This window comes from Emydura macquarii, unplaced genomic scaffold (assembly GCF_026122565.2).
Source record: "Emydura macquarii macquarii isolate MOO-44397 ecotype Brisbane River unplaced genomic scaffold, CSIRO-AGI_Emac_v2 contig_499, whole genome shotgun sequence".
NCBI lineage: Eukaryota > Metazoa > Chordata > Testudines > Chelidae > Emydura > Emydura macquarii.
Window position 1 is genome coordinate 9,095,967 of NW_027130636.1, and position 27,592 is coordinate 9,123,558.

At 40.5% G+C, this 27,592-nt stretch overlaps 1 protein-coding gene across 1 annotated transcript in view; it reads right to left on the reverse strand.

The window, feature by feature from the left end:
• Positions 1-27,592, reverse strand: part of LOC137147116 (glypican-5-like) — a 532,878-nt gene that overhangs the window by 382,164 nt on the left and 123,122 nt on the right. Inside the window, exon 3 of the mRNA XM_067538902.1 lies at positions 3,413-4,107. Within this exon, the coding sequence (XP_067395003.1) occupies positions 3,413-4,107 (695 nt within the window). The remainder of the gene's footprint in view (positions 1-3,412; positions 4,108-27,592) is intronic.

Below are 27,592 nucleotides of genomic sequence, written 5' to 3' on the forward strand. Positions count from 1 at the left end.
AGGGGGGGGCGGGGAAGAGGAAAGCCTCAAAGTGATATCAAGAGTAAACAAGCTAGGTCTCCATATCTGGCACCACAAGGCAGTCAGCATTCCTTTCAATATGACACACAATTAGATTCCAGCAGACGAAACAGAAAATAATGATTATGATTGCTGATGCTGCAGACCATGGCAGACTCGCATTAGTTTAAGAAGCTGGATGTATGCCAGCCTCATTGCACAAATGGCACTGCCTGTTCTATAGGAATCTGAAGAGAAAGAGAGTATTAATAGCCTAACGGTGACCTTTCACACATGCCATCCAGGTGAATCAGACTAATCTCTTTGCTGTAATGGAAGAGATCACTATAGGCCAATCTCAAAGAAGTTATGCACTATTCATGCAAATAGATTTTTCTTCTAACAAGTATGGAATACACGTCTCTTGAGTAAAGTACAGTAAGCACTTTTTTGGTTTACTTAACCCTTTTCTCACATGATAAAAAATGACAATGAATAGTGGAAAGTTGGCTATTAAACAATCAGCTAATATGAAACTTTAATTTTTAGCATATAAGCTCTACATCACTATTTCAAAAATTGTAAATGTTTCCTAAAAGGGAAGGTGCATTAATTAAGGTTGCCAGGGGATAAATGAAAGTGACTAGCAGTGCTTTGCTACTTGATTGAGTTTTCCATGGCTAGAGTATTTACTATTGAATGAAGACAAGTACAGTGTTTGTTACAGTCATTGCTGTCATATAAGATATGCATCTCCTTGTTTCCTCAAGCTGAAAAATAAACTGTCTAAACACAAAATGATCACTACATTGTGATATAAAAAGGAATGGGAAGGTCACATCTGTATTTGAGAGCGTGTTTCAAATGAATAAATACAATAGACACGAATACTGTCCGAGCAGCATAAAGGGGAACGAGTGTATTTGAGAATCGGGACCCAGGATTCTAATCAGCCATCACACAGCTGGACATTCTAACACCATAGACAGAACTCTCTTCCATTTCTTCAGAGACATCAGCCTGACTAAAGGAAATAGAGCATAATTGGGCTTAATCTTCTAAATAATGGTTAAACCCTGCAACTAATCACGAAAGTCATTTTTAAACCAATATCAGATTACATGCTTACTCAAATACCAGAATGTGCTCTGTCACAGAAATATAACATTACCCTACAGAAATCTGACAGCTGAAATGACTCGAAGACTGAGGATAACATGAACTGCAGTATCCTTTTCATTGTCAAAACACCAAATATCTTTTGCTAATCTAAAGACCAGTCCATAAAATAATAAAGAAAAAGAATATGCAGCTATCTTTGTACACAGAGATTCTACTAGTGAAAGAAAATCAGACGATCTTTGAAAGAGGAATGGAAAATTCCATGTATTTATCTAGGTGAGGTCATTTGGAAAGTTGAAGGAAAATGTTTAATGAAAGGGAATCATGTACGACTCAGATGAGACACTTAAATAAGAATTAACAGAAAGTTTCTCAGCCTGAAAGGCACTTCAAGACCCAACTGTGCTTCCACTGAAATTAAAGGCAAAATTCTCATTGACTTCAAAGTGCAGGATAAGATCCTAGATTATCTGATATTCACCTGCATTGTCTATTTCTCCCTCCCCAACACTTAACATAAAAGAAATAGAATATAATATTTCCTACAGCAGATACAATGCATATGTTAGGTCATTTTTTCTGCAAAATCCTAAATTTGCTCTCATTTACTCCTATGGAAGTCAATGGGGATGTATGGATCTGATTTAGGATAAAATATGGTCTATGTACTGTAATTCTCCTTGCCACCAGATTCACTTCTTATACAATACATACATATATACAAAATATCTCGGTCACCATATCTCCTAATGTACCACAACAATGGCATCACAGCACAGAGGAGTGGAATGGGTCTCTGACAATTTGTTCTTCAGGTATCTGAGGTATGGGTGGTTTTTTTAAACATACAATGCCCTATGATGGACTCATCATCAAATGAAAGGAAGTTCCATGGCTCATGTACGCTGCACAGTATCCCTATAAAATCACCATCCTGAATCATTCTATGAAACCAGACAACCTTGAGACCAGCAAATGTCTCCACATATTCAAGTGTGATTGAAGAAAAAATATCCTAGGCATTATTACGGTCTGTCTTCTAAGTTTACATTTAACAAATGTTTTGATCATACAGCATATTCTGAGTTTTTACATTTTCATTTGTGCTTTCACTGTTTTACCTGATCTGTTCAAAACTGAATATGTTGCTAATTTGATAACTTCATTATTTTTCTAAACTATAAACACTTAGGTTTACCATGCCGGCATACCCGTGTAGCACAAATTTTCCTGGTTTGGAATTGCATTCTTTTTTCCTCCCCTTTCTTTAGTCTTTCAAGTATTTTCCCCCTAAATAATATGGTAACCGAAATTCAGGACAGGACTTAACCTTCTAAATCTGTGCAACTCATTTCCTTCTCACTTTTTCGCTGCATGGTTTCCTTTTCATCAAAGTCAAGGGGATCAATCTGAATTTTCCTAGATCAGTCTCAACTCTGTTTTGAGCACAGTTGCCATGATTCTTTATTGACAATGGTGTTGGACTTCATGCAAGTGTAGCCAGCTGCATCATTAGTCATTTCAATAATTTTTGGCCCAGTGTTCAGCACTTTATCAGAAGGCTTGTCAGTTATGTGTTGCCATTATTTATTGTGTAATTCTAACATCCTAGCTCTGCCTCCCTAACCCTACCCCCATAAAAGATGGATCCACTATCAGCATATTTTTAGCCTTCACTCATGTATATACTGTACATTAAACAGCATTTTAATCATCTCACTACTCTTTCCTTCTCCATCCATTTTCTATTCTTTGCCATCATATCATGTTACGGTTTCCTCCCTCCTTCTTTCTTTGCTTCTTTCTCCTGATACTTTCTTTAGTGCTAAATATCAAGGTGCTTTTAGGAATTCTTAGCAATTAGAGATATTTACACTCACAATCCCACTTTCCCAACATTGACTCTTATGGAATCTCCCCATGTCTTTTGTTAAAAAGTCCTCAGCTGGAATGAGACTTCTGAAAAATGTTGCTAGGCATTCTAACATGAAGATATGTACCTGAAGTCCCATCACACATTGAGCGGATATGTAAAGTACTCTAAATTCTCTATTTAGCAAATTCCACAGAAAGTTTACAAAATTCTCTCTCAAGGAGCTAACTTTTCTTCATTTCATTTTAAGTCAGGCTCCAGTGAATCCCAAAGTAATTATCTGTGATATTTGCATGCACTATAGACAAAGGTCTTGTTGACTGCTAATTGATGCAAGAACAACATCAAGTGATCAGATGTGTATTCAGCAAATGAAAGCCGAAAACTGAACTTCAAAAACAATTAAGGAGTACTTACTGTGGCAGAGAGTTGTGGTCCATTCAATTGTGCATGCAGGATGGCTTCATTGACTGAATTCTTGATTCCCACAAGTGCAAATTCCAGATCATGTGACCCAGCCATTTCATTAGTCAGATTTTCCAGTGTGGAGATATACTCCCTCCATTGAGTATCCAGCTCCGACACACTGGCCAAACAGCCCCTCATTACATTTAGACAATATCCCACGCAAGGTCTGATTAGCGTCAGACCTTGGCAATGTGGACAATACTGCATCTTCACCAGCGCTTTGCTACATTCCTTTGTAAGAGCAGCATGCTCAGTCGTGTTTATCACTTCAATGCCCATACTGAGGGCCTGGTTTAGCATCCTACTTGCCCAAAGAGATTTTGACAGCTTTGTAACCACTTCTTTACAATAATGTCCAAAGGGATTTATGTCTTGTCTTGTTAGTCGGAGACACTCAGTATATTCCTCTGATAAATCTATAATTCCAGGGTTTATTAGCCGACTGTAAACCAAAGGAAAGAGACTGTTGAAGAACCGTAAAACTGCATTTTCCACTGTAGTCTCAGCACCCAAAATGTACAGAGAGAGGTCTGTAAAAAGTTCTTTGACAGGTTCTGCCGCTTCTTTTGCCATGGCTCTGTAAGCAGTCTCAAACAGGGATGTTGTGTGATTCTCAGCAAAGCGAAGCAATGACTCAAAGGCCTCTGCAAAACACAGACACATTAGAGGTTGACAGAAAAGTGGTTTATAACTTACGGATGCCCAGGGACACTGATAATAAAATTATACAACTCTGCCCCAACAAGATTACCAGACTCTGACTATTTAGGGCCTGATCCACAGCCAATTGAAGTCCATGGAAACATCCCCATTGATTGCAATGGGCTTTGGTTCAGGCCCCTGGGTAGCACCTGGCAGGGCAAATCCACACAGCATTAGTAGAGCCATCAGTGGTGCTGGAACAATTTTTATAGTGGGAGTGCTGACGACTGAAACCATGTATTTGTGTTGTTATTACTACTTCAAGCCAAGTGGTGCAGCAGCACCCCCCGCATACCAAGTTCCAGCACCTCCGGCTGCCATTGTATGTGGACAGGTCCATTAGCTACATTTCCAAAGCAACACTCTTTTTGACCAGTAAATGATATATCTCCAACTTACAGTGAAAAGTCTGTCATTCTAGTAACAAGTACAAGTGAACCAAGACAGCAGGCATCGAATTCCTGAATAGGCAAAAGCCCTTTCGATGCAACCTATGTCTGGCTGTAATGTGACAGTAAGACGAGCTGGTAGGATTGCTCTATGATGAAATGCGCTGAAATTGTAAGAAGCCATTTCCACAGTAATTGCTTTACCATGCAGCATACACAATTTTATAATATTTACATTTACTAAGAGTGAACATTCTTGTTCGCTAATGCAAATTGTGAAAACGATACTACGCTCTCAATCTTGTCATTCCTCAGTCTGTACCATTATCAGAATCAGTGATGAAGCTTTATAATATTAAGTCTAAAAAAACCCAGCTGAGAGTAAGAATCACTTAAATTACCAAATATTTCAGTCAATAGAGACTCCGATTTAGAGCATATTTGCACTTCTCAAATATTACCATGTTGAAATGACAGGACAATTAACTTAAGAACTCTATGCATGTGTTTAAAACACTCCTTGATACCATAACCATTGGGTAGTGTTTAATTTGCTTCCCATCTCACATAATCCACCTGCTACCCTTGTAGAACTATAGAAATCAGGCATCGAAAAGATAGAAAAAACAAGCCATTTCCATCCCTCTAAAGCCTATTCGGGTTAATGATTTGGACTTTTGATGTGGAAAGTGAATATGTATTAGAATGAAGACTAGATAAAGCTTGGCATATAAAAACAATCTCGGATAAGCCTGGACAGTAGCTCAAAGAGCACTTGAGAGACAACTGACTATGAAAAAACGTTAAAGTTTCTATTTCATAATGCTGTGACTAGGGTGCTTCTTCTTGCAGAACAGTACTTCAGGGATTAGGTTAAAGAATGAAATCAAAGCACACACCACTCTTATAGAGGGGCCAGAGCAGATGACTAGTGGAGTGGTGTAGGCACAGCTATCACTCTGACAATTACTTTCTCAATATTAACCTCCACTTGACTTGGTTTGTAGCTGATGTTTGGGATGAGGATGGGGAAGGGTGTAGGGAGAAGTTCGCTGCACACCACAAATAAGAAAACAAAATTACATCCAGTTAAAACAATCTATAGTGTATCTATTCCTCGCAGCAACAGGTCTCTGGTTAGGCTAAAGGTGATTGGTGGAGGGGGGCTGTCATGTCTAAGCCAATTCAAATTCCATCAGCCAAATTCTGTATGCACATGTTGTTGGCCTGGAAGCCAATGACTGGTGGGGGAGAGGTGGAATTAATTCATTAGGCTGCTTTTTGAATTAGAGAGAGATAAAATAACCCTCACCAGTTCTAATGTTCTCTCATAAGGCCCTACACCAAAAGGAACTTGGGCCCAAATCACCTTCTCCACCTACAGAGATGAGTTGTTCTTCTGAAGCCAGTGGACCTTACATCACTTTACACTAGCTGATGCTCTGGTCCAAACAGAATTATTGGCCTAATTTTAGTCTCTGTTTATTCTCATCCCAGCACTGTCATGCTGTTTGCTGCAAGTGTTCAGCATGGGCACTTCACAACAGAAGCACTGCCCAGCAATCTCAGATGCAAGTGCTTAACTAAGCATGTAAACAGGCTCACTGAAGTCAAAGGGGCTGCTCATGGGCTTAAAATTAAGCATGTGTGTAAATAAATCAGGATCTCAGCCATAACCACCATGCTATCAGATCACCTCAACGTTGCTTTAAAAATATCTAAACAAATGCAGATGACTAAGTTGTAATTTTTGTAGCTCAAGAGTTTAAAGCTCTATTAAAACAATAGTATATGAGAAATGACAGCAGTAAGTAGTGGGAGATTTTCAGAGGTAGAAAGGCGTCCAAATCCCATTAAAAAATCAATGAGATTTGAGCACATAACTCCTCAAATCTCCCCCAGATCTGCACTTTAAGGATAAGTTTATGATCAAGGTTAGCAATGGAATATGTTGACATTGTGGTATGACTATCCATCTGCTTATAATGGTCACATCATTACTGCTACACAGTTTCATTCTTCTGAAATGGAGCTTAAAATATTATTTAACATCGAAATTATCATGGTGACTAGAGGCCTCGTTGTACAAGGCACTGTACAGACAGTAAATTAAAATTCCTGCCCCAAAGGTCTTAACTAGTAAAATGACTTTCACCAGCTTTATTATTGGGACATTAGATTGTTAAGATGATGACATTATACTTTATTTCTAATATTCTTTTTGCTATGAAAATTCTCTATTCCATAAAAACAAAAACAAAAACATAGAAATGTTTCTCAGCCAATGCCATTTATTTCCTAATGTGGTGGGAAGAAGGTCATGGTGTCATGGTAGGTAATACCTCCTGGAAACTGAACTGAAATATGTCAAGTTCACAATATGAAAAGAATATTTTTGTTCATTTGAGATTTGCAGTGAAATATACTAAATGACTTTTGATTCAATATCACTATTCAACCACGGAAAAATGAGAACTGTCACTTCTAGGTACTCAACAATCTTGAAGGAAGGAAATCTGCATGATTTTTTCCATTGTTGTAAAACACTATGAAAGCACTGGCATGGCTGAATAGCCTTAGTCCTCTAATTAAGAATAATGGGGCCTCATGCAGTTGAATGGGTTCTGTAACAATAGACAGTTTCCACTCAGATTGTACAAAGGAAGCAAGCAGACCATCTTGTTTGAAATGTTTTTTAATTATATACTTTTAATGCACTTTGTAGAGTATGTTGTAGGACGTTTATAAATCACTACAAAGCTTCACCTTTATCTGAGGCAGCGGGTGCTCATTTGTGCAGTCTAATAGAGAGAATGTTAGAGAAATGTATAAACTTGCAAAAGATCATTCTAAGTCAAAGCTCATTTAAGTTAACTGAAAGACTAATGCTGACAGGCTTTGGATCTAGCCCTTTAACAGCAATGCATATTTCAGCACAATTTTACAAGTAATTTCTAGTGTGGAAAGAAATGAGCCTGAAACCAGATCCTGGAATGGAATGCCACTGAATTTGGGGAACATTCAAATTGACTCAAAATTTGTAGCTTGGGCCTCTCTCTAGTTCTAAAACATGGAGGGAAAATTAGCTTTATTTTCAGGTTCATTACCTGCCCCTTTCAATTTGACCCCATGTGAAATGTGAAACACAGGGTGTGTTCAGCCAACTTTTGAATTTTAAAACTATATGGGTGCACTCATGACTATTTAATGAAAGCCAGGAAATGTCATCTTCCATGGGGAGTGTTTTGCTCAAGTTGTTTATCTTGGTCAGAGTGCACTTGACAGTGCAGTTGATGTTGTGTCTGTGATGGCCAAACACAGTTGATCAAATATAGTTCACCTCTGGAAACTTCACATCTGAATTGCTGGTCCTTTAAAATTAGCTTCGGGAGATCAGCCAAGTCATTACAGATTCCAGGCCATCTCTGGTTTTGCATTGGAGGTGTAGAAACTATAATGCTGAGCAGCTGATTATTTTGTACACTAGGATTCTCAGTTGGTTCCTTGTGCTAATGCACAATAAGAAATAAAGCTTGATGCATGACACAAAAAAAGGACACACTTTCTCTTAGAGAGACAAGGTGGGTGAAGTAATATCTTTTATGGACCAACTTCAGTTGGTGAGAGAGACAAGCTTTCAAGACATACTTCACCTCATCCATCTTGTCTCTCTAATATCCCGGGACTGAGATGGCTACAACAATACTGCATACAAACTTTCACTTTGCATTTATAGCTACTGTGCTTATTCTTGAGCAATAAACACTGCATTCTGGAGTAATGCATTCCTTCTGGTCGAATGAAATTCACTACTTAAGACATGTGAAGGATCTTCTGCACTGGGGTGGATTCCACATATCAAATACAATAAGAAGAGGTCTGAGGCCTGACTCTGATCTCAAGCTAGCTGTACACTGGTGTAACTCCATTCACTTTAGTGGAGTTACTACTGATTTACTCCACTGAAAGATCAAAATCAGGTCCACAGTACCTCAGGATCTCTACTTAGTCTTCAAATACAAAGGGAGTTGAAGGGGTTCAGTTGTCTCTGCAGAGAGCACTTGCCAGTCCTGGAATCTGTTCAGGGTGGTCGAGACAGATTTAGGAAACATGTACTAACCCACCCAATAATGAAGAGCTACCATATTCCAGAGATCTCCTAACCCCTTCTGTGAGTTTCCTATGGAAGGGAGCAACTGGGCCCTCAGTAACAATATATAGACAAAAATATCACACAAATTGGACCAGATCCTCATTTGGTATAAATCAGTGTTGCTCCACTGAAATCAATAGACCTATGGTGATTTACTGAGGCAGGGGATCTGAGCCATTGTTGTGATTTCTTCTGTTATTTTTCAACTAATGTATCAATGTTTCAGTGCATGCTGCTCTCCACAACACTAATAATTCATTATACCATGCAATAACAGAACAGATGTTGAAGTTATTTAAAAAAAATCCTTTTAACAAGCAAGCCATGATGTTAACTCTAGTAAGCACATTTAGTAGCCATCAGAAGCTAAAATGCAAGCAATAACAGAATATAGAAATACTTTTAAATGTATGTAATGCAGTCCCACACGTGGGCATTGGCAGCAGGGATCAAATCTGGGACGTCTGGAGCTTAATGCATGAGCTTCTACCATAGGAGCTAAAAGACATTATTAGCCAACACTGTAGAAGGCTCATCATTCTCTATGGGGCCTAGCCACCACTAGAGAGGGACAAAGCATCTCCCCAAGCAAGCAGGGGTTACATGTAAAATGTACATACAGTGTAACATAAGAAAGCAAATGTGATGAATTCAAGTAGCACTGTTATTTGTTTAGCTCTAATATAGTCTCTTAAAGCTACATTAATATTTGGCTTTTTATCCTTCAACACCTTGCATAGATTACAAAGCTGCAAGCTGACAGAAAGCCACAATCTGTAGACCAATAGGTGCTGCTTTTGAATGCTTTTAGGTCCTTTAAGCTTTCTGTATGATTCTTACAATGTTTGCTAAGTTCCAGTACAACAACCGGACATCCTTCCGCAGCAGGGCTTAAAAGTCAAAATTTTAAGCACAAAGAGCTTAATGCACGCAAGACAAATTCACATCTAGGGGCATTATAACTACAACCCTCTGTTGCCTGGAGATGAGAACTACTGATAAGAATAAAACATGAGCCAACCCCTAAAACTTTGCGTGTTCGATCTGGTTCCCAGCAGTGTGGATAAAAATCAATGATTTAAAAGAAAAATTAAAATAATTTTTTAAATCATTTTTTTTTATTATTTATATTAAAATACTTTTTCTTTTAAAAAATAAACCTCTTTAAAACGAAATCTGAATTTTATACAAAACATGCTGAGGCCTAAACTTATTATAATTTCTTAGAACATTCAAATAAAACAAATATGCTGAATCCATGAGCCTTTATAAAAAATTTTGAGCTAAAGGCTGTTTTTCTACAAGAAAGAAAGAATCAGGGGACAAATATCGAACTTTTGTGGTCAAGGTTTATGAATATGGCACAACTGGTCATGTACCGTATTCAGGGTTTGTTTTCTTTTATTAAAATAAATGTTATATGCTCTTATGTGTTTAATTAAATTCCAGTTACTATCCTAATGAAACTTGACACAGATCATGAACAAAAAGTTAAATATTTAGTAAATAAGCAATATATCATTCATCATTTTCTAACATACAAAATATACAATTAATAAGAATCTGAAAATATTAAGCTATATAATTGCTTAAATAAATGTATATAGTTATACATATATACATTTATATTTATATCCTCCCAGACAGCAAAAAGATGTACCAAATCTAGCGTCAGGGCTCTATTTAGTTGTAACTTAATGATTTAATCGTTGTATCAACCAATGAGAATGCATCTTCCTTTAGAAAAAAAGTACAAATGGAAAAGTTGATTAAAATAAATTATTCAAATTGAGGCTTTTCACTTGGCAATTTAAATCATGATGTAAAATCTCCTTGATGTAAATCAGTCTACTCAGGTTCACAGGGGTGTCATCCAAATACATATGGATAGCTATCGTTTGGAAATCTCAAGAGATTGGGCTCTCACTTGAGACTGTCAGAACTTCTGCTAACAGCAATAAATCTAAAATAAATGGAATTTTAATTTCAGGTTTGGCCTGGTTTTCTGTGTTGAGTGAAGGGTGGAAGCTTCATGTATGTTGTTAGTTTTACACTGGCAGGCCATATGGATGTAGTTGCTCTTGATGAAGCTGACAGCAGAAACAATTAAACAAGAGGGTTATATCAGCACTCTTGCGGCAGCAAAATGGCCATGAGGCAGGAAATTCAAATTGGAAGCCCTGTGCAATTAAACACCCGTGGCTGGCCCAGGTCAGTTGACTTGGGCTCGCAGGGCCCAGGCTACGGGGCTGTAAAGCTGTGGGGTAAACGTTCAGTCTTGGGCTAGAGACCAACCTTGGGGATCCCGTGAGGGTTGAGGGTCCGAGAGCCTGAACTCCAACCTAAGCCCAAATATCTACACTGCAATTCTATAGCCTTGCAACCTGAGCCCCATGAGCCTGGGTCAGCTAGCACAGGCCAGCTCCGGGTGCTTAATTGCTGTGCAGACATAGCTTAGAGGGTGCTACATCCAGAGTGTTTCTGCTGCTGGGAAACGGACTATAACTCAGGTCATTTCAGTGGGGAAAACAGGTAGTCCCCAATGAGACAGGAGAGAAAAAACACTGGTGTATGACAATCTTCCCATATATCTTGATTTGCCATTCTATTACACCAGTTTTACATCAATGTAACTCCACTGCAATGATTACAATGAAATCAAGTGTTACACAGTACAGAATACAGCTCTCAGAGTATGTCCACTCTACAACGTAAGCCCAGGGTTAGTATAACTCAAGTGAGGAGACCCTGGGTTTGTTAACCCTGAGCGTCTTCACTTATTTGTAACCCCAGTTTAGAAATTGTTGAATCCTCAGTCCCAACCTGGGACTCCAGTGTCTCCACTGCATTAGTGAGCCTGACTCCCACCACCCATGCCCCAGACTTCATAGTGCCCTCCCACAATGTGGCCGCTCTAGCCTTTTCTTTGTGTTGCAGTGTGAGAAAACTTGACTGTCCACTAAACTTGACTGCCCAGAGGACAGAGACAGTTGGCTTCTGGGATTGTAGAATACTTTTGGTGGAGTCCCAGATCATCAGTCCAGTGAGGCTGTATCTACAAACAATAGGGCTTGAACCCTGGGTCCTGGATTGACTCAGGCTTGGATTCTGTACTCCCATGGGTCCAGGGATCTTGGGTCCAAGCCTTGGGTTAGTGTGATCTGTCCGTAGAGGGAAGAAGGGATAGCCTTGAGCCTGGGCTTACACTGCAGTGTAGACATACTTTGCGACTACAAGGAAAACAGGAATTAATGGGCTGTTTATCCTGTTGGACATCTATTAACTTACAGTCAATTCAGCTATTTAGCCACGTATGTTCTGTTTCTTTTCTCACACTTGGGTAAATCAGGAGTAATTTTAATGAAGTCAGTAATTACACTGGTATAAAATCAATAGAAGAAAGATCAGAATCAGGTCAAATGTAGTGATGTACATGACTTTATTCTAGCTATAAAATCAATTAATTTTGAATACATCCTCTGCAGCTAGCTTTTTTTTTTTTAATATATAATGTTTGCAGATGTTCAGTATATGAAAGGATACTATTGCTTATCTCAGGGATGGGTAACTGGTGCCTGCATCTGGCCCCCAAATCATTTTATTTGGCCCACCATCGCCCAGCTTGGGTTAGGCTGGGGGCAAGATCTGACCCCTCTCCTGGTGTCACACACCCCCGTGGGCAAGACCTGACCCCCTGCCACATCATACGTCGCAGCCCACCAAAGCATTTTAGTGGACTTTGTGGCCCTCTAGTACCTTAACATTGCCTATCCCTGGCTTATCTCATTTTACTCTGATACTGAACACCACAAACCTGGTGTTCTGGTACCAACTTGTTCATAACCAAACAGGCTGTTCCCATATTGGGAGGCTCTATTTGCTTCAAAAGGAGCAAAGCTAAAACCAAAACATGTTGGCATCAGCTAGCAAAAGGGATTAAAGGGAGGCAGAATACTTTGAAGTTATGCCAAGAGAGCATCTTCTGAACTTTAATAGCAGCTGTACCCTGTATAGACAAACAAAGCCAGTGTGAGACAGCTGCCCATAAAACATATTGTATCTATTGCACAAAACAGCAGTACAGTGTCCAATCACCATGAGCATATAAACCTATACATTTTATAGACCATCTTTTGTATAAATCAATTATAGACAACCCCGGTGGGCAAAAAAAAAACCCCAGGAATCTGCTATTGCATTTATAGGTAATGCATTTAACTGCCTCTAGGATTCCTTCTTTATCTCTAACATCAAACAAGGATCTTATGATGATATGGCCGATATTGCTCTTCATCCCAGTTTACACATAAGAATCTGGTAGTTCCTTTCAATAGACGTTGGTGCTTGGATTCCCTAGTTTGGCCAATCTGTGCTTAATATAATACCCAGTGCCTATTACTAACTAACTAAACAAACTAACTAAGCAACTTCTACACTCCATGTACACTGCAATTGGTCTCCAGCATAAGTTAGACTAGGCCAAAGGCTGCTGAAACTTATAACCAGCTGCCCAAAGCTCTTAAAGGTTCTGGTAACCGGGGATGGCCATACCACAGAGACAGCCGGGTCTTGCCCCCTTTCTTTAGGGATGTCCCTTGCACCAGCAGTTGGGAGCAGGGGAACTGTTATAGTGGCTCTAGGATACCTACTGATTCCCCAGTGCAGAGTGACTCCTCAAGGGGACTGGCTTTATGGCTGCTTTGTGCTAGTGGAGAAGACACAGGCTCTTCAGGTGAAATGTGTTTCCAGCAGGATTGTAAGGGGATTGATTGGTTCCCTGCCAAACTCCCACTGAAAACCCCAGTTTAGGCATATAAATCACCCCTTGTATATGAATAGAGGAATACACAAATCTCTTCTTCAGAGTCAGTCAATCTGCAGGGTTTTCTTCAGCTCTTTAACTTGAATTGCTAATTTAATTTGGAATCAAACAAAATGCTGCTGGGGAACAGGGGGAGGAACATGGTTCAATTTTTGGTGAAACTGACGAACATTTGAAACAACTAGCACTGGATTAATTTTTTTTCCCCTTCTGTATTTGATGTGGGCACATAATAACAGTGACAGAAGTGATATCACCCAGACAAAGACAGATTCATCACCTTCCAGGTTGGCAGCACAGTGAGAAACAAGAAGCTAGACACATGGGTATAGGAGGCACTTCTGTTACAAAACAATTTAGATACAGCTCTATATTTTCATTTGCACTGGTTTAGCCGTTTCCACATGAAATTGAATGGTCATTTCTGCAGTTCGTATTTTGGAAATATTTCTGCACCGTTGCATATAGCCATCATAATTCACCATTGCCAATCTTAGGCGTCTTTTTGCTTGACTGTTAATAAAACAGCAATATACAATGAAGTCACTATTGGCTGCAGAAGTATTAATCAAAGACACAGTCTATGGAGAGCTGCATATATTTCACTGCCAAGCTGCTTCTGCAAGTGTTCTTTGGTTGCTATGTCTTGATCACCATTGCTGAAGAAAACAGTGGATGGAAGAGTTTAAACAAAAACTCCTCTCCAAGATTTTATGCTTTGGACAATTGGCTACAGAGTTTTTTAAAAGTTCTTTTTTACTGTTCAGCATTTAGTCCCTCTTCATAGTTTTGGTAAATATAAAAGCACTGATCAAGATTAATTAGCTAAACAATTAAACTGGAACTGTTTATTATTTTGCTATATGGCATTTCTATACAATTGTCTATTATTCCTCTATACTGTAATTGGAGATGGTAATTGTTTATTCCTTTTTCAGGGGAGCAATTTAGATTACAACTAGCTCATATTAGTGGTGAAAAGGCTGGAATCCAGATGTGGTATAAGCTTTCACTAGTGTGCTTCCATTGACAGAAAAATAAAACAAATAGTTCTAGTATTGCTGTAGGAGTGAAAGGGATTTCTAATGTTGCAATGGGACGATGAGCTAAATAACAGAAAGTCTTAAGGACTGTGGTTATATTCTTAGTTATAAAAGTGCAGCTATCCATATTATTTAATCAATCAATTAAAATCTATCATTCACATGATCTAAACCTGCTGAATTTGAGCCTGTAGCTATTATTTTATGCTCTCAACTCATGATATTAACAAGAACTGGGCAAGTGCAATCAAATAAAAACAATGAATGTGCTTCAACGGTATTTGCAAGCACTATTATTTACTTTCTGAGAACATCTGTGTTAGGAAAAAATGTTCTGAAGAATGTGCAAGGAAAGGAAAATGCTACAAATATGTATTTGCACACAAATAATCTTGTATTTATGTATTATATTAACAGAACAGGCAAAATGCATTGAATAGACAGTTTGCTGTGAAGAGTTCACCTACTTCAGCTATTTTAATAGATAGGAAAGTTTTTGCAAAGGGCAGTATTTCAGCTAAATGGACTCAGAGTAAGGGTATGTCTATACTGTGGAGTGAAGTCTATTTATTTTAAATCGACTTTCACCTGTCGAATTTTAGAAATTGAAGGAGCATGATCACACCATGCTCATTGCGTCGGGGGATCGCGTCCCCACTAGCCGTGCTTGGGTCAACAATCAAAGCAATGCACCATGGGTATCTATGCCACAGTGCAACTAGTTGCAGAAGCTTTTGGGAAGGTTGTCGTCCTCCCCCACACTTCTTGTCCCAGTCCAAACAAACAGACGGTCACCTTTTCGCGCCATTTGTTCAAACACTTAATTCTGCCACGCACACGCCATTGCCAGGGAGGAATAGAACCCCCTCAGCTCTGCACTATTATTGTGAGCATCACAAACACCTCACGACTTATTCTGCAGTATTTTTAGGGACAAGACAAGAGCAGCACCACTGAAAATTGCGATGTTACAGAGGCTGCCTTGCTACAAGCCATAGAACAAAACAATTCCTGTTTATTGCAGGCTGTCACACACCATCTGCAGTCAGTGGAGCACCGCTTCTGGTCCCAGGAAACAAGCAGTGACTGGTGGAATCTCATCATTATGAAGGTGTGGAATGACGAGCAGTGGCTGCAGAACTTTCAAATGTGAAAGGCCACTTTCTTTGAACTTTGCAGAGAGCTCTCCCCAACCCTGAATCACATGAATACTTGCTTCAGACCAGCTCTGACAGTGGAGAAGAGAGTGACCATCACTCTGTGGAAGCTAGCAGTGCCAGACTGCTACTGGTCAGTTGGTAATCAATTAGGAGTTGGTAAATCCATCGTGGGAGCAGCTGTGATACAAATGTGCTGGGCCATTAATAGACTTCTGCTAAGAAGGTTAGTGACTTTCGGAAACGTGGAGGACATAGTGGAAGGTTTTTCCACAATGGGGTTCCCTAACTAGGGCAGGGGGGAAAGGGGCATAGATGGCATGCACTTCCCTATCTTAGCCCTGGACCACCTAGCCACAGAGTACGTAAATCAAAAGGGATACTTCTCAATGGTGTTGCAGGCCCTTGTGAATCACAGAGGATGCTTACCAACATCAATGTGGGGTGGTCTGGAAAGGTGCATGACGCGCGCAACTTTAGGAACTCAGGTCTGTTAAAGAAGATGCAGGTGGGCACTTTCTTCCCTGACCAAAAAATAAATTCTGGCGATGTTGAAATGCCAATAGGGATCCTGGGGGGTCCTGCCTACCCCTTGCTCCCCTGGGCTAATGAAACCTTACATGGGGCACCTGGACAGTGAGGAGCGTTTTAATAATAGGCTCGGCAAGTGCAGAATGGTGGTGGAATGTGCATTTGGACATTTAAAGGCATGCTGGCACAGTCTGCTCACTAGGTTAGACCTTAGTGAAAAAAAATCCCTATATTTATCTCTGCCTGCTGTGTGCTCCATGTCTGTGAGACAAAGGGGGAGACGTTCCCATTGGGTTGGGTTGTGGAAGCAGATAGGCTGGGCACAAATTTTGAGCATCCAGATGCCACTGAAATGTTGAGAGCCAATCGCAGAGCGCTGCACCTCAGGGAACGAGACACAACAGTAATGGGCATTGCTTATCTGTGCTGTGCTTTCACTTCGCATCCCCTACCATCTCCCACTGAGCCAGTTCCCCTCCTCAACCCTCACCCACCGTTCCAGTCCCCACATCCACCTCTGTTTATTCCCTTCTTATCAATAAACAAACAGCAATGAATTGTGAAGCAGTATGGTCCCCCCAACCTTTCCCTTCCCCCTCCGATCCATTCCCTCCCCCCAACTTCCCCCTCCCTTTATTCCCTTGTTGTCAATAATAAAGAGTAATGAATTGTAAAGCAGTACTTTTTTTTATTGGTGATCCTTCACAGAGGAGGGAAATGGAAGATAATGGAATGCTCCGCATGCATTGTGTGGGGCCCATTTTGGCTGTGCACACATGGAAGAAACACACATCCCACTCCTTAAAGAGTCCATCGTCTCTTTCTGCTCGCCTCAACCAGCGAGGAGTGCAGCACATACTGCACCTTGCTCAACCTCCTCCTAGACCGTTTTAGGCTGGGGCTAGGGAAGAATGTGTTAGCTCAGAGTTTTGCAGGGGCTGCAGAGGGAATCTGTCTTGCTGCTGAACTTCCTGAAGCTCAACCAGACGCCTCAACATGTCTGACTGGTCATGCATTATACACAGCATCTCTTCTTGTGTTGAGCACTCATATTCCAGTGCTGCCTTCCTGTTGTACATGTCCATGTTCAGTTTGTCAGATAATGGAATCCTCCATGCTCTTAGTGCTGTGTCAGCAGCCGCAGAGGCATTCATCAGCTCATTAATCATATCCCGGGGGTTTTTTTTCCCTCCCTTCTTATCTGCAACAGGTGCTCTGCAGGAGTATGAGATGGTGGTGCGCTGAAGGCCACGTTGTCCACTGTGAAGGGAGCAAAGCATGAGGTACCGATTGTTTTCATGCATGGGATAAGTTAACAATGTTACAATGTAAAAATAAGTCCCCTAAACATTCCCAAGGGAAGACTACAACCGCATACCAATGTCTGACTGTTGCAGGGGTCAGAGTGCCATTCCAGCCATGGTAAGTAAGGGGCGAGTGCTGCACAAGTCCATGCTCCCTAAAGCAGCATGGATGTCGGGCTCCCAACTGATGAGACTTTTAACAGGCGGTAGAAGGGGCGAGGTGTAGGTATGGGTTAATCGTCTGTGGAGGAAAAAAATGAGAACCTGTTTGCAGATGTCCAAGGCCCATAGCAACAACATCCTGCTTAGGGACTTGCGGTGTGCTGAACCAAGAAACCATTCCCAGCTGTGCAATAACACACAGTTTAAAAAACTTTCTTGGGTGGGTACTGTAAATGTGCACCATCTTCCCTAGGTAACAATGAGTGATATCAGCCTGCTGAGGATCACACAGGCGGAAAGGGAGGATTCACTGCAAGCATCTGGCTGCAGGCTGGCCCTTATGCTGCTATGCTGTGTTCTGTGATGATGCCTACACAATTAATAACAGGGTGGCAGGGAAATGTGTCCCATCGCAGTGGAAGAAATAAGGCTGCCCTCCCAAGAAACTTCTGCAAAGGATTTCAGAGTACCCACATGAAAGCTTCCTGGAGATATTCATGGAGGATTCTTGGAGCATCCCTGTGCACATAATCAATCTTTTCTGGAGTGAACCCAATGCTTAAGCACACCAAATATGAGGAAGCACAGCCCCACCGCCACACACACCACTTTTCCCCACTGGTACAAGATTATGGACTGGGGATATAACCAAAGACATGCAATTTCCACTACATACTCACCAGATGTGCCTTTCCCGGCATCCCAGTCAGTCATGCTTTCCTGTATCTGGCTGGGCTGCTCCTGTGTTGCAAACAGCTCCTGGCTTTCAGGGAGAAGAGATACCCCACTCGCCTGCCCCCTGTTCTTATCATCCTCCTCCCCCTCATCCACAGACTCGTCCTCATTCATCCTGGCCTTGGATTCCCCTGAGGTATCAATGCTGCATGGTGGCACAGTGGTGGGGTCCCTACTGAGAATCGCATGCAGCTCCTCGTAAGAGCGGCATGTTTTTGCTGAGGAGCCTGAATGGCTGTTAGCTTCCCTAGCTTTCTGATACACCTGACTCAGGTCTTTGATCTTAACATGGCACTGCTGCATGTCCCTGCTGTGCCCCTTCTCCAGCATGCCACAAAATATCTTCCTGTAGTTATCCAAATTTCTTTTGCTTGCTCGGTGCTAAGCCAGAACAAACTCTTCACCCACAGATTGATGAGATCCAAGACCTCAGGTCGACTCCAGGCTGGAGCGCATTTGGGGCGTGCAGTCGCCATGATCTTGTGTTGTGCTGGCAAGCTCTCTCCACGCTTACCTAACAGGAAATGGGAATTCAAAATTTCCTGGGACTTGCGGGGAGGAGCTATTTCCTGTTTATGTGGCCACAATGCAGCAGACTGCGAATGTGCAGAGCAGTCACAACAGAGCATTATGAGATACCTCCTGGTCTACACTGACAATGTAGGTTGACGTAATGTGGCTTATATCGACAACATAAAGTATGCATCTCCACTGGCATGTCAGTTCTGCTGACCTAAATTGCAGTAAAATTCGAGTTAATAAAACTACCTTCTCAAGCAGTGTAGCACTGAAGACAAATTCTGTGGGTTGAATGAGTGTCAGTGTGGGCAGAGAGCAAAGTAAATCAGCACCATTTGGCCACCAGGCCACAGCTGCTCTCATGATGGATTTACTGACTCTGAATTGATTCCCACCTGACCGGTAGCAGTCTGGCATTGCTAGCTTCCACAGAGTGATGGTCACTCTCTTCTCCACTGTCAGAGGTGGTCTCAAGTATTCATGTGTTTCAGGGCTGGGGAGAGCTCTCCGCAAAGTTCAAAGAAAGTGGCCTTTCACATTCGAAAGTTCTGCAGCCACTGCTCATCATCCCACATCTTCATAACAATGGGATCTGACCAGTCACTGCTTGTTTCCCAGGACCAGAAGCGGTGCTCCACTGACTGCAGATGGTGTGTGACAGCCTGCAACAAATGGAAATTGTTTTGTTCTATGGCTTGTAGCAAGGCAGCCTCTGTAACATCGCAATTTTCAGTGATGCTGCTCTTGTCTCGTCCCTAAAAATACTGCAGAATAAGTCGTGAGGTGTTTGTGATGCTCACAATTATAGTGCAAGGCTCAGTGCATTCCATTCCTCTCTGGCAATGGCATACACATGGCAGAGAGTGAAAGGTTTGAACAAATGGCGCAAAAATGTGACTGTCTGTTTGTTTGCTCTGGGACAAGAACGGGGTGGGAGGAGGGAGTACGTTGCATCATAGGACGACGACAACTTCCCCAAAAGCCTCTGCATCTAGTTGCACTGTGGGATAGCTACCCACAGTGCTCTGCTTTGAAAGTCAACCCTTTCAAAGCACGGCTTGTGGGAACGCAATCCCCCGACACAATGATCAAGCTTCTCCAACTTTATGGACTTTATATTTTTTTTAAATATGCATTTTTTTTTTAAAGCAACCGCCTACAGAATATTTAAATAAAAGTAAAAGTCAGCCAAAACCAACTTTAATTCACAGGGTTAGACCAGCATTGATTCTCAGTCACTCTTTTAATCAGGTCCTTTGCTAAGGTTCTAGATAGAATGAGGTATAATGATTAAAAATTAGCTAGAAAGATTGAGTCCTTGATCCAACCATGGAATGAATTTCATTATGTTAGATCAGCCCTAAAATAATTAAGTCTGCCCTGACTGGTCTTCTTGAAAGTATAGGTGTTTTGAAGTTAAAATGGTTGTTGTGCCATCACATCTGCAATTGCTTGATGGTGAATTTCAATATCTACAGTTACAATTCATTTGAGTGAATACAGGTTCCAGTGGCTTTGAACAGTTTTTATATTGCTTTTCTATACTCTAACAGTCTGATTATTGAACTGTAACACACTTTATTTAGAACTTTATTTAGCTGCTACAAAAACACTTCCCAAAGGTGCCGCTCTAGGGATTTCCATTTGGTGAGAAACCTAAGGAGAGAGCTGGATTTGAGGATGCAGGGGAAGCAAGTTCTCTTTGTGATTATGCATGTAAAGTAGTGACCCACAAACATGGTTCTGTCACCAGGAGATGATGTGAAACAAAGACCTCATTTGTGTTAGGCTCCTATGGCAATTGATGAATGTCACCAGTCACTGGATTATACATGCTAGGGAGGGAGGGGCTTTTACATAAAGTTAATATGTTTAAAATAATCTTTCAGGGTTACTTGGGAATGCTAAAGCTGTACTCTTATCTTGCTTTCCTGGACAACCTGTTACTACAATTGTTTTCTGAATGAACTATACAATATATACAGTGTTGTCATTGCCATGTTAGTCCCAGGATATGGGAGAGGTAAGGCAGATGAGGTAATATCTTTTAATGGACCAACTTCCACTGGTAAGAGAAACAGTATACACACTTAGAATTTTTAAAATATTTAGGAGAAATAGCATGGAGTCTTCATCCCTGAACATTTGCAGATATTTACCAGTACAATATGAACACATGTTGAAGACCTGTCATTCATCTTCATTCTTTGAAATGTGCATAATAAAATACATCACAACCAATGTTTATTTTGTTTCTTTTGTGCATCCCTAATTATTTGTATTATAGTCTTGCCTACCAGCCCCAACCATGATCCAGACCCCATGATGCAAGACACTTCACAGAGTACAAGGCAGTCCCTGCTCTGAAGAGCTTGCAATCTCTAAAAACAAGACAGTGCATTGTCAAAGTACACAATGATTAATCATGAGCTCAGTAGTCTAACAGAGGGAACTGATAGAGATTCTGGGCCTAATTCTGTCCCAACTTCAACGCGAGTTACACCACTGTAAATGTGATCAGAAATGGACCTATTAATTAATGCCTCCCTATAGACACTCAAGTGCATCCACCAAGATCAGGCAATTTGAAATAACTGTGAGCAGCAACTGAATGATAAAAGAACACTTAAGGAGTAGTATACTAGAAAAATGTGATATGCTGGTAATGCACCAATAAGTAGGTAAAATGTAAACATTATGGTACTATAGCACCATACTATTCTGAAGGTGGGCAATATTCCAGAAACAGAAAAAAAAATGCCAGAAATTGTTTTCGCAGCTTTTATGAAAATGAAAACCATGGAGAAAGTAAAGACTATGTCAACCCCATACAGTGCCAGGTGACGGTAGTGGACAGAAAAAAATGCCACCATTGCAGAGAGAGGGCATTTAATGTTGGTGGTCTGCTGAAGCTCAAAGGCATTGCAGATTTAATACATTTGGGCTCAGAGAGAGCAAGTGGAGAATACCAGATGCACTGCAGAGTGCTCTCTTTTGCCCGATTCACAGAATGGCATTGATGATGAATCTCGAGGGGCTGAGCTTTGGATTGGTTGCATGTGGACAAAAGGAGAAATAAGGGGTCTAAATTATTCCTGTAGAATCTGATCTGAACCTCCACTACAGTACTGAATAATCTTAATATAATTGCTCTGACACGTTGTGGCATTATATATTTGTGTACCTTCTGGCAGGGAAATACTTTAAAGCAGCCAGTAACTTTGGGGCAAAGCAGAAAGTGAGATATTTTCTTTGTATATCTCTGGTGTATTGTAAGCTATGAAGAAGGGAATGACAAATATTTTAACAAGTTATAGTTGCTTGAAAATAATTTTTTTTCCTTTTTAAAACTCATCAAGGGAAAGCAGGAATATGATCTGCTCAGATATAAGCCTTTCTAAACACTTCTGGGAACTTTTTCATTAACGGGAGTAGCAACCAGACATGTGTCTCTTGAGAGACTTTTCTTGACCCTCTGATTAGACAGTTCAACTGGCAGTAGGAAAACTAATATGTATTGCTTCAGAAGGTCATGAACTTTTTCATGATTTCCAGCTGAATTGGTTAGGTCATTGACCTGTTCCTAAAATCTAAGAGAAAAATAATAACCACCCTAGACAGTACTAAGTTTAACCAAGCTAAAGATTTTTTAAAGTGTTCTTTTTGCTCTGTTGTTTATTTCCCCAAGTAGAAATATGCCAAATATTTTGAGTCCCGTTTGAGGACTGGGGCCATGACCGGGATGGAAGATAAAATAACCCTCCCACAATTAAAAAAAAAAAAAAAAAGGCGATTAAGTGCACATTTATCAACAACTTTAAGATGAAGAAAACAACCTTTTATTTAGGGAACAGCAATAATGCAACCCTGTGTGCTCTACAATGGAGAGTTTCTAATCCAGAACTGCCAGCTGGCTTGAAAACAACTCCCTGTGCCCACATGCCAAGATTCCAGCTCTCCATTGCAAGAGGAAAAAGGATCATCACTCACCATGGCAGCTAGACACTGAATGGAATTTTTCACAATCACTGTGTTCCTAATTTCTTCAAAAGAGTGGGCCACAAAAACTTTTGTGCCATTTCTCCTGGTTCTGAATTGGCTAACATGAACTGGACTCTCACTAACTTCATCCACCCACGTTTCTCAGAACTTGTTTGATATCAGCCGGCCACAAGAAAGTTAAAAGAGATTTCCAGCACCAGCAGGTTTCTCTGCTTTGAGAAACAGCAGGTATTCATTAATTTTCTTTTCAGTCAGACCTAAGGACTTGATCCAATGGACACTGAAGTCAATGGAAAGACTTCCATTGACTTAAATGGGTGTTGGATCAGGTCCATCATGAGTATGGGAAAGCATGGCTTGATTTGCTTTTTAAGAGCTTGACATGTTCACAAGCCTAGGGAAAACTTAATTAAACTCAGTGGAGACATTAAATGTTGAACGACATTTCAGGTAACCGCAAAGAAAAACATGTTAAATTTCTCTCTTATGGTAAAGATTTCCTTCTTAATTCATCTTCCCAATACCCTTGGAGTAAAATGACTGGCATATGTTCAGCATATGGATCTGCACTGGCAGAGGTATAGGTGTTGGTGATTTTACAGTTAGCCAGATGTTTTGAGGAATCAGCTACAGTTATTCCACAGAGAGAATGCACAGTCCATTAGTGCTAATAAATCAATAACCTTATATTTCTCTATTGTAATTTCCCCTTTAAAACACACACACACACACACACACACACACACACACAGAAGAGTTTAGTGTCATTTTTCCAATCTCACTAACTACTGGAGGATAGTACAGAACAAGAGCAACAACATCATAGTAAAAAACAATTACAGGGCTTGCCTCAGACACACAAAATAACCTCTAACATTTTAAAATAATAAAATCATCACAACATGCTTACACCTAGGCAGCGCCTCACTGAAGCCAAGGGGGTTCCATGAGGTCACAGAAGTTTGTCTAAGGGCAAGAAGTTGCAGGATCAAGGCCTACACTTGTTCATTTGTCGTATGCTTAAGCAACTGTTGTTGTTGATGCCACAATTCAATAACTGACCACCACATCGGATGAATTTTGAAACAGTGGGTTGGAAAAGCTTTGTCAGTGTTTTGAGATATAAAACTGGCTTTTGATTAATTCTTGTTTAATTTATCCCTGCCAAAAACATACCTACAGGGTTTAGGTTTAAGTTAGTCAATTCATGCTCCATCTTGACCAATGAGATCAGTTGAGGTGTTCTCACTGAGAATCCTTAGATTTGTACATCTGGAGTCTGGCAACAAGGCAATATAAGTGGAGGGCCCTTAACACTGGAATTTTCCCATTAACAACCGAGCTCAAGCCTGTTGACCTTCTGGATATGCTGAAAGGCTTATCCATTTATCCTGGCTTTTGCCAGCATAAAGGGGAGTTCGAGGTTCTTTTGTTTAAGGAGGTTTCTCTTGAGCTACTCCTGAATCAATTATGTGTTTTCATTTAAGTAGCTTTATTATGTATATTCCTCTAGAGAAGGTGATAGTCATTTTTGATACATGAAAACTAGGGCAGGATTGTTCTCCCATGACTGGACACAGTGTGTTACCTTTTCATTCTCCAGTGAAAAGGTGTATTGTGTGTGCTGGTAGAGAGTGGGGTGGGAATCAGCTGTTTCTATGGTAACCCTCTTCTTGGGACCCCCCTCAGAGACCTCTCCAGAAGCAAGAGTTCTGACGGAAGTCTAAGGGAGAAGCATAGCAGAGAATCCACAGGGAGGGTAATCCAACCTGGGGCCAGTTGTTCTTAGCCGTCATTCTGCACTGTGGAAAGCCCCTGTGTAGGAAGCCCCAGGAGCAGCCATCACACTGCTAAGAATATGGAAAATGGCAGCAGTCCTCAAAACCAGTGCAAAGGCACAGAAATTCTGAATGGATGTGCCACCAGCAGATTCCTTGAGATCTACAGGGATCCAAAATGTTTCATGTACAGCATTCTGGGCAATAGTGTGAGATACCTCCATTCGCATTAAATTGAACTGACTATTAGACAGAGCTTCTCTGGCCGTAACATGGCATTCTAGGCATTTGAACATATACTGACTTTTCGGTGCCTCTTCCAATTCTTCCTCCCTGAAACCCACGCTTCTCTCTCCAGGTTCCATGCAGGCTAGATAGGGGGCATCACTGAACTTCCTTCTTGGTCTTCCTCTGGACTCTGGGAAGGTGGGATGACCTCTATTAAAGGGAAAATCTCATGGATTTTTCCTTCCTTGCAACCTCTTGCCACAAAATGGAGTGGATCCCCCACTTCTCAATAAAAGTTTCCTGCTCTTTTTTTTTTTTTTTAATTTAATTTTATGTTTAAGGTCCCAATTCAGCAAGGTATTTCAGCATGTGCCTAACTTCACTGGGACTATTTGTGTGCTTAAATTAGATGTGTGCTTAAGTACCTGACCGAATCTGGGTCTAAAGAAAGAAGAGCAGTAGATAGGTTTGGTAACTTATCTAGGGCACAATTTTCCTCTCCCTTTTTCTCATACTATGTCGTAGAAGCCTTCCATGCATTTCTTCTCTATTACTTACAAGTGATTTTGCATATTATGTCCTATATATGGTTTGTTTTGGTTAGTTATGGGTCACCAGAGATGGAGACTCAATTATAGAAATATTATTATGCTCCTATGAATTGAGGCTATGTCAAATATATCTGTCACAACTGAGGTTTTATTGTGTAGTTTTTTTTAGGTCTCATTTGTATGCAGCCTTTATGTTCATGTTTAATGTTTTCTGTTCATTTAATCAACAATCTAATGAAAAAATAAGGGTTGCAGATAAATCAATTCGACAATAAAAGCAAATTAGCCATTTTATTCCAGTAGACTTCCAACATGAATTATTGAACTGAAAGGTGATTGACTGCACAAAGATAATACTGGTATTCTAATTACAGTTCAGAACTTCCTTTGCAGGTAGCCTTAATGAAGCTAATTAGCATTCATAATTAAAGCTCTGATTCCACAATCTGATCTGAGCAAGTGGGCCCTGAGGGTATGTCTAGACAGGGATAAAGAATCTGTGGCTGGTCTGGGTCAGCTGACTCAAACACGTGGGACTCTGACACCAGGGTTGAAAAACTGCTGTGTGATTTTTGGGCTCATGCTGCAGCCCAAGCTCTGGGACCCTGCGAGAGTGGAAGGTCCCACAGCTTGGGCTCTAGGCTGAGCCCGAACATCTACAGCACCTGCATCAGAGCCCCATGAGTTTGAGTCGACTGTCCCGAGCCAGGCATGGCTGTGCCATGGGTCTTTTATCCTGGTGCACATCTACCCTAATTGTCCTAACGAATTCCAATAAAGCCAAGCACTCCATGTAGGCAAAAGGGTTGGTTGGCAAGGGTTAGATTAAAGGATCAGGGCTTAAACAGTTCCCCAAAGTAAATAAATGAATGAAGGTCAGGGGAAAAAAAATATTTTAAAAATTGGCTGAGAGGTTGAACTCAAAGTAGATTAAAATGTGCAGAACCATTTATAGCCAGACTGAGATACCATGACACTCTTAGTAGAGCCCTCTTCCACCAGTAGCCTTATAGATTTTAATGGGATGCCATAATGCAAGATAAAACTCATTGTGAGTAAGGATGAGAGCTGGGGGAAATTGTTTGGCTGAAATGTTTTTGAGAGGAAAATGAAGATTCAGCAACACCAAAACATTCTGTGAATTTGTGTCTGTTTCACCAAATTGTTCATGTAGAAAAAGTCCAAACACGTTGTTTCAACTTTTTTAAAACAAAAAAAGCATTTTGATTTAAACAACTTTTCATTTTGAAATGTCCTTCAATTCTATTAAAGAATAAATAAAACTATTTTTAAAATGATGTCAGTCAAAACAAAAACCTTTTTTTGCAATGGCCAGGAAACTAAAATATCAGTTATTTGTACTGCTCTAGTGAGGATATTACAATCTGGTCTAATTAGCATAGATGAACAAGGGGAAAGGGACTGGGAGATACTGTGTTGGGGTACAATCTACGGCTGAATACAAATTGCAAAAATCTCTTCAGTTCTATTCTTAGGAGGCTAGACACATGCTTTTCTCATATTTAATGGCTTCTGGAGATTCTCTAGAGTTTTATTTGGGGGGAAGATTCCTCAAAACAGATTTTTACAAAGATGCTCCATTTCTATTGAACGTCCTTCCTGAATGACCTATTTTCCTTACCTGTCTGATGTTATTAGGGACCCTTATCTGCAAAGAGTTTGGGGATCTTCAAAACTAGAAGGGAGTTGGAACCGATTAGTAAGAAATATGAGGAGTAGCAGCTTTACTGAAATGGGACTGATCTGTTTACAGGAGTTCTAACAGTGGTGTGCTTCATTTTTCAATTATTACCTGCATTTTGATTTTGCCATCTACTATCCCTGTTCAAATGTGTGCATATTTGCAAATAAACCGCTAGGATACAGTATCTTGCCAGGAAATAACCTACCCCTGAAGTCCAAACTTTCCTGACAGCTCTGAGCCATAGAGGAATCCTAGTCCATAACCATCTCAAAGACATAAATAGTCATGGTATTATTTCAAACATGCCAACCTTCCAATTTAACATGACAATATAGATTTGAGCTTCAG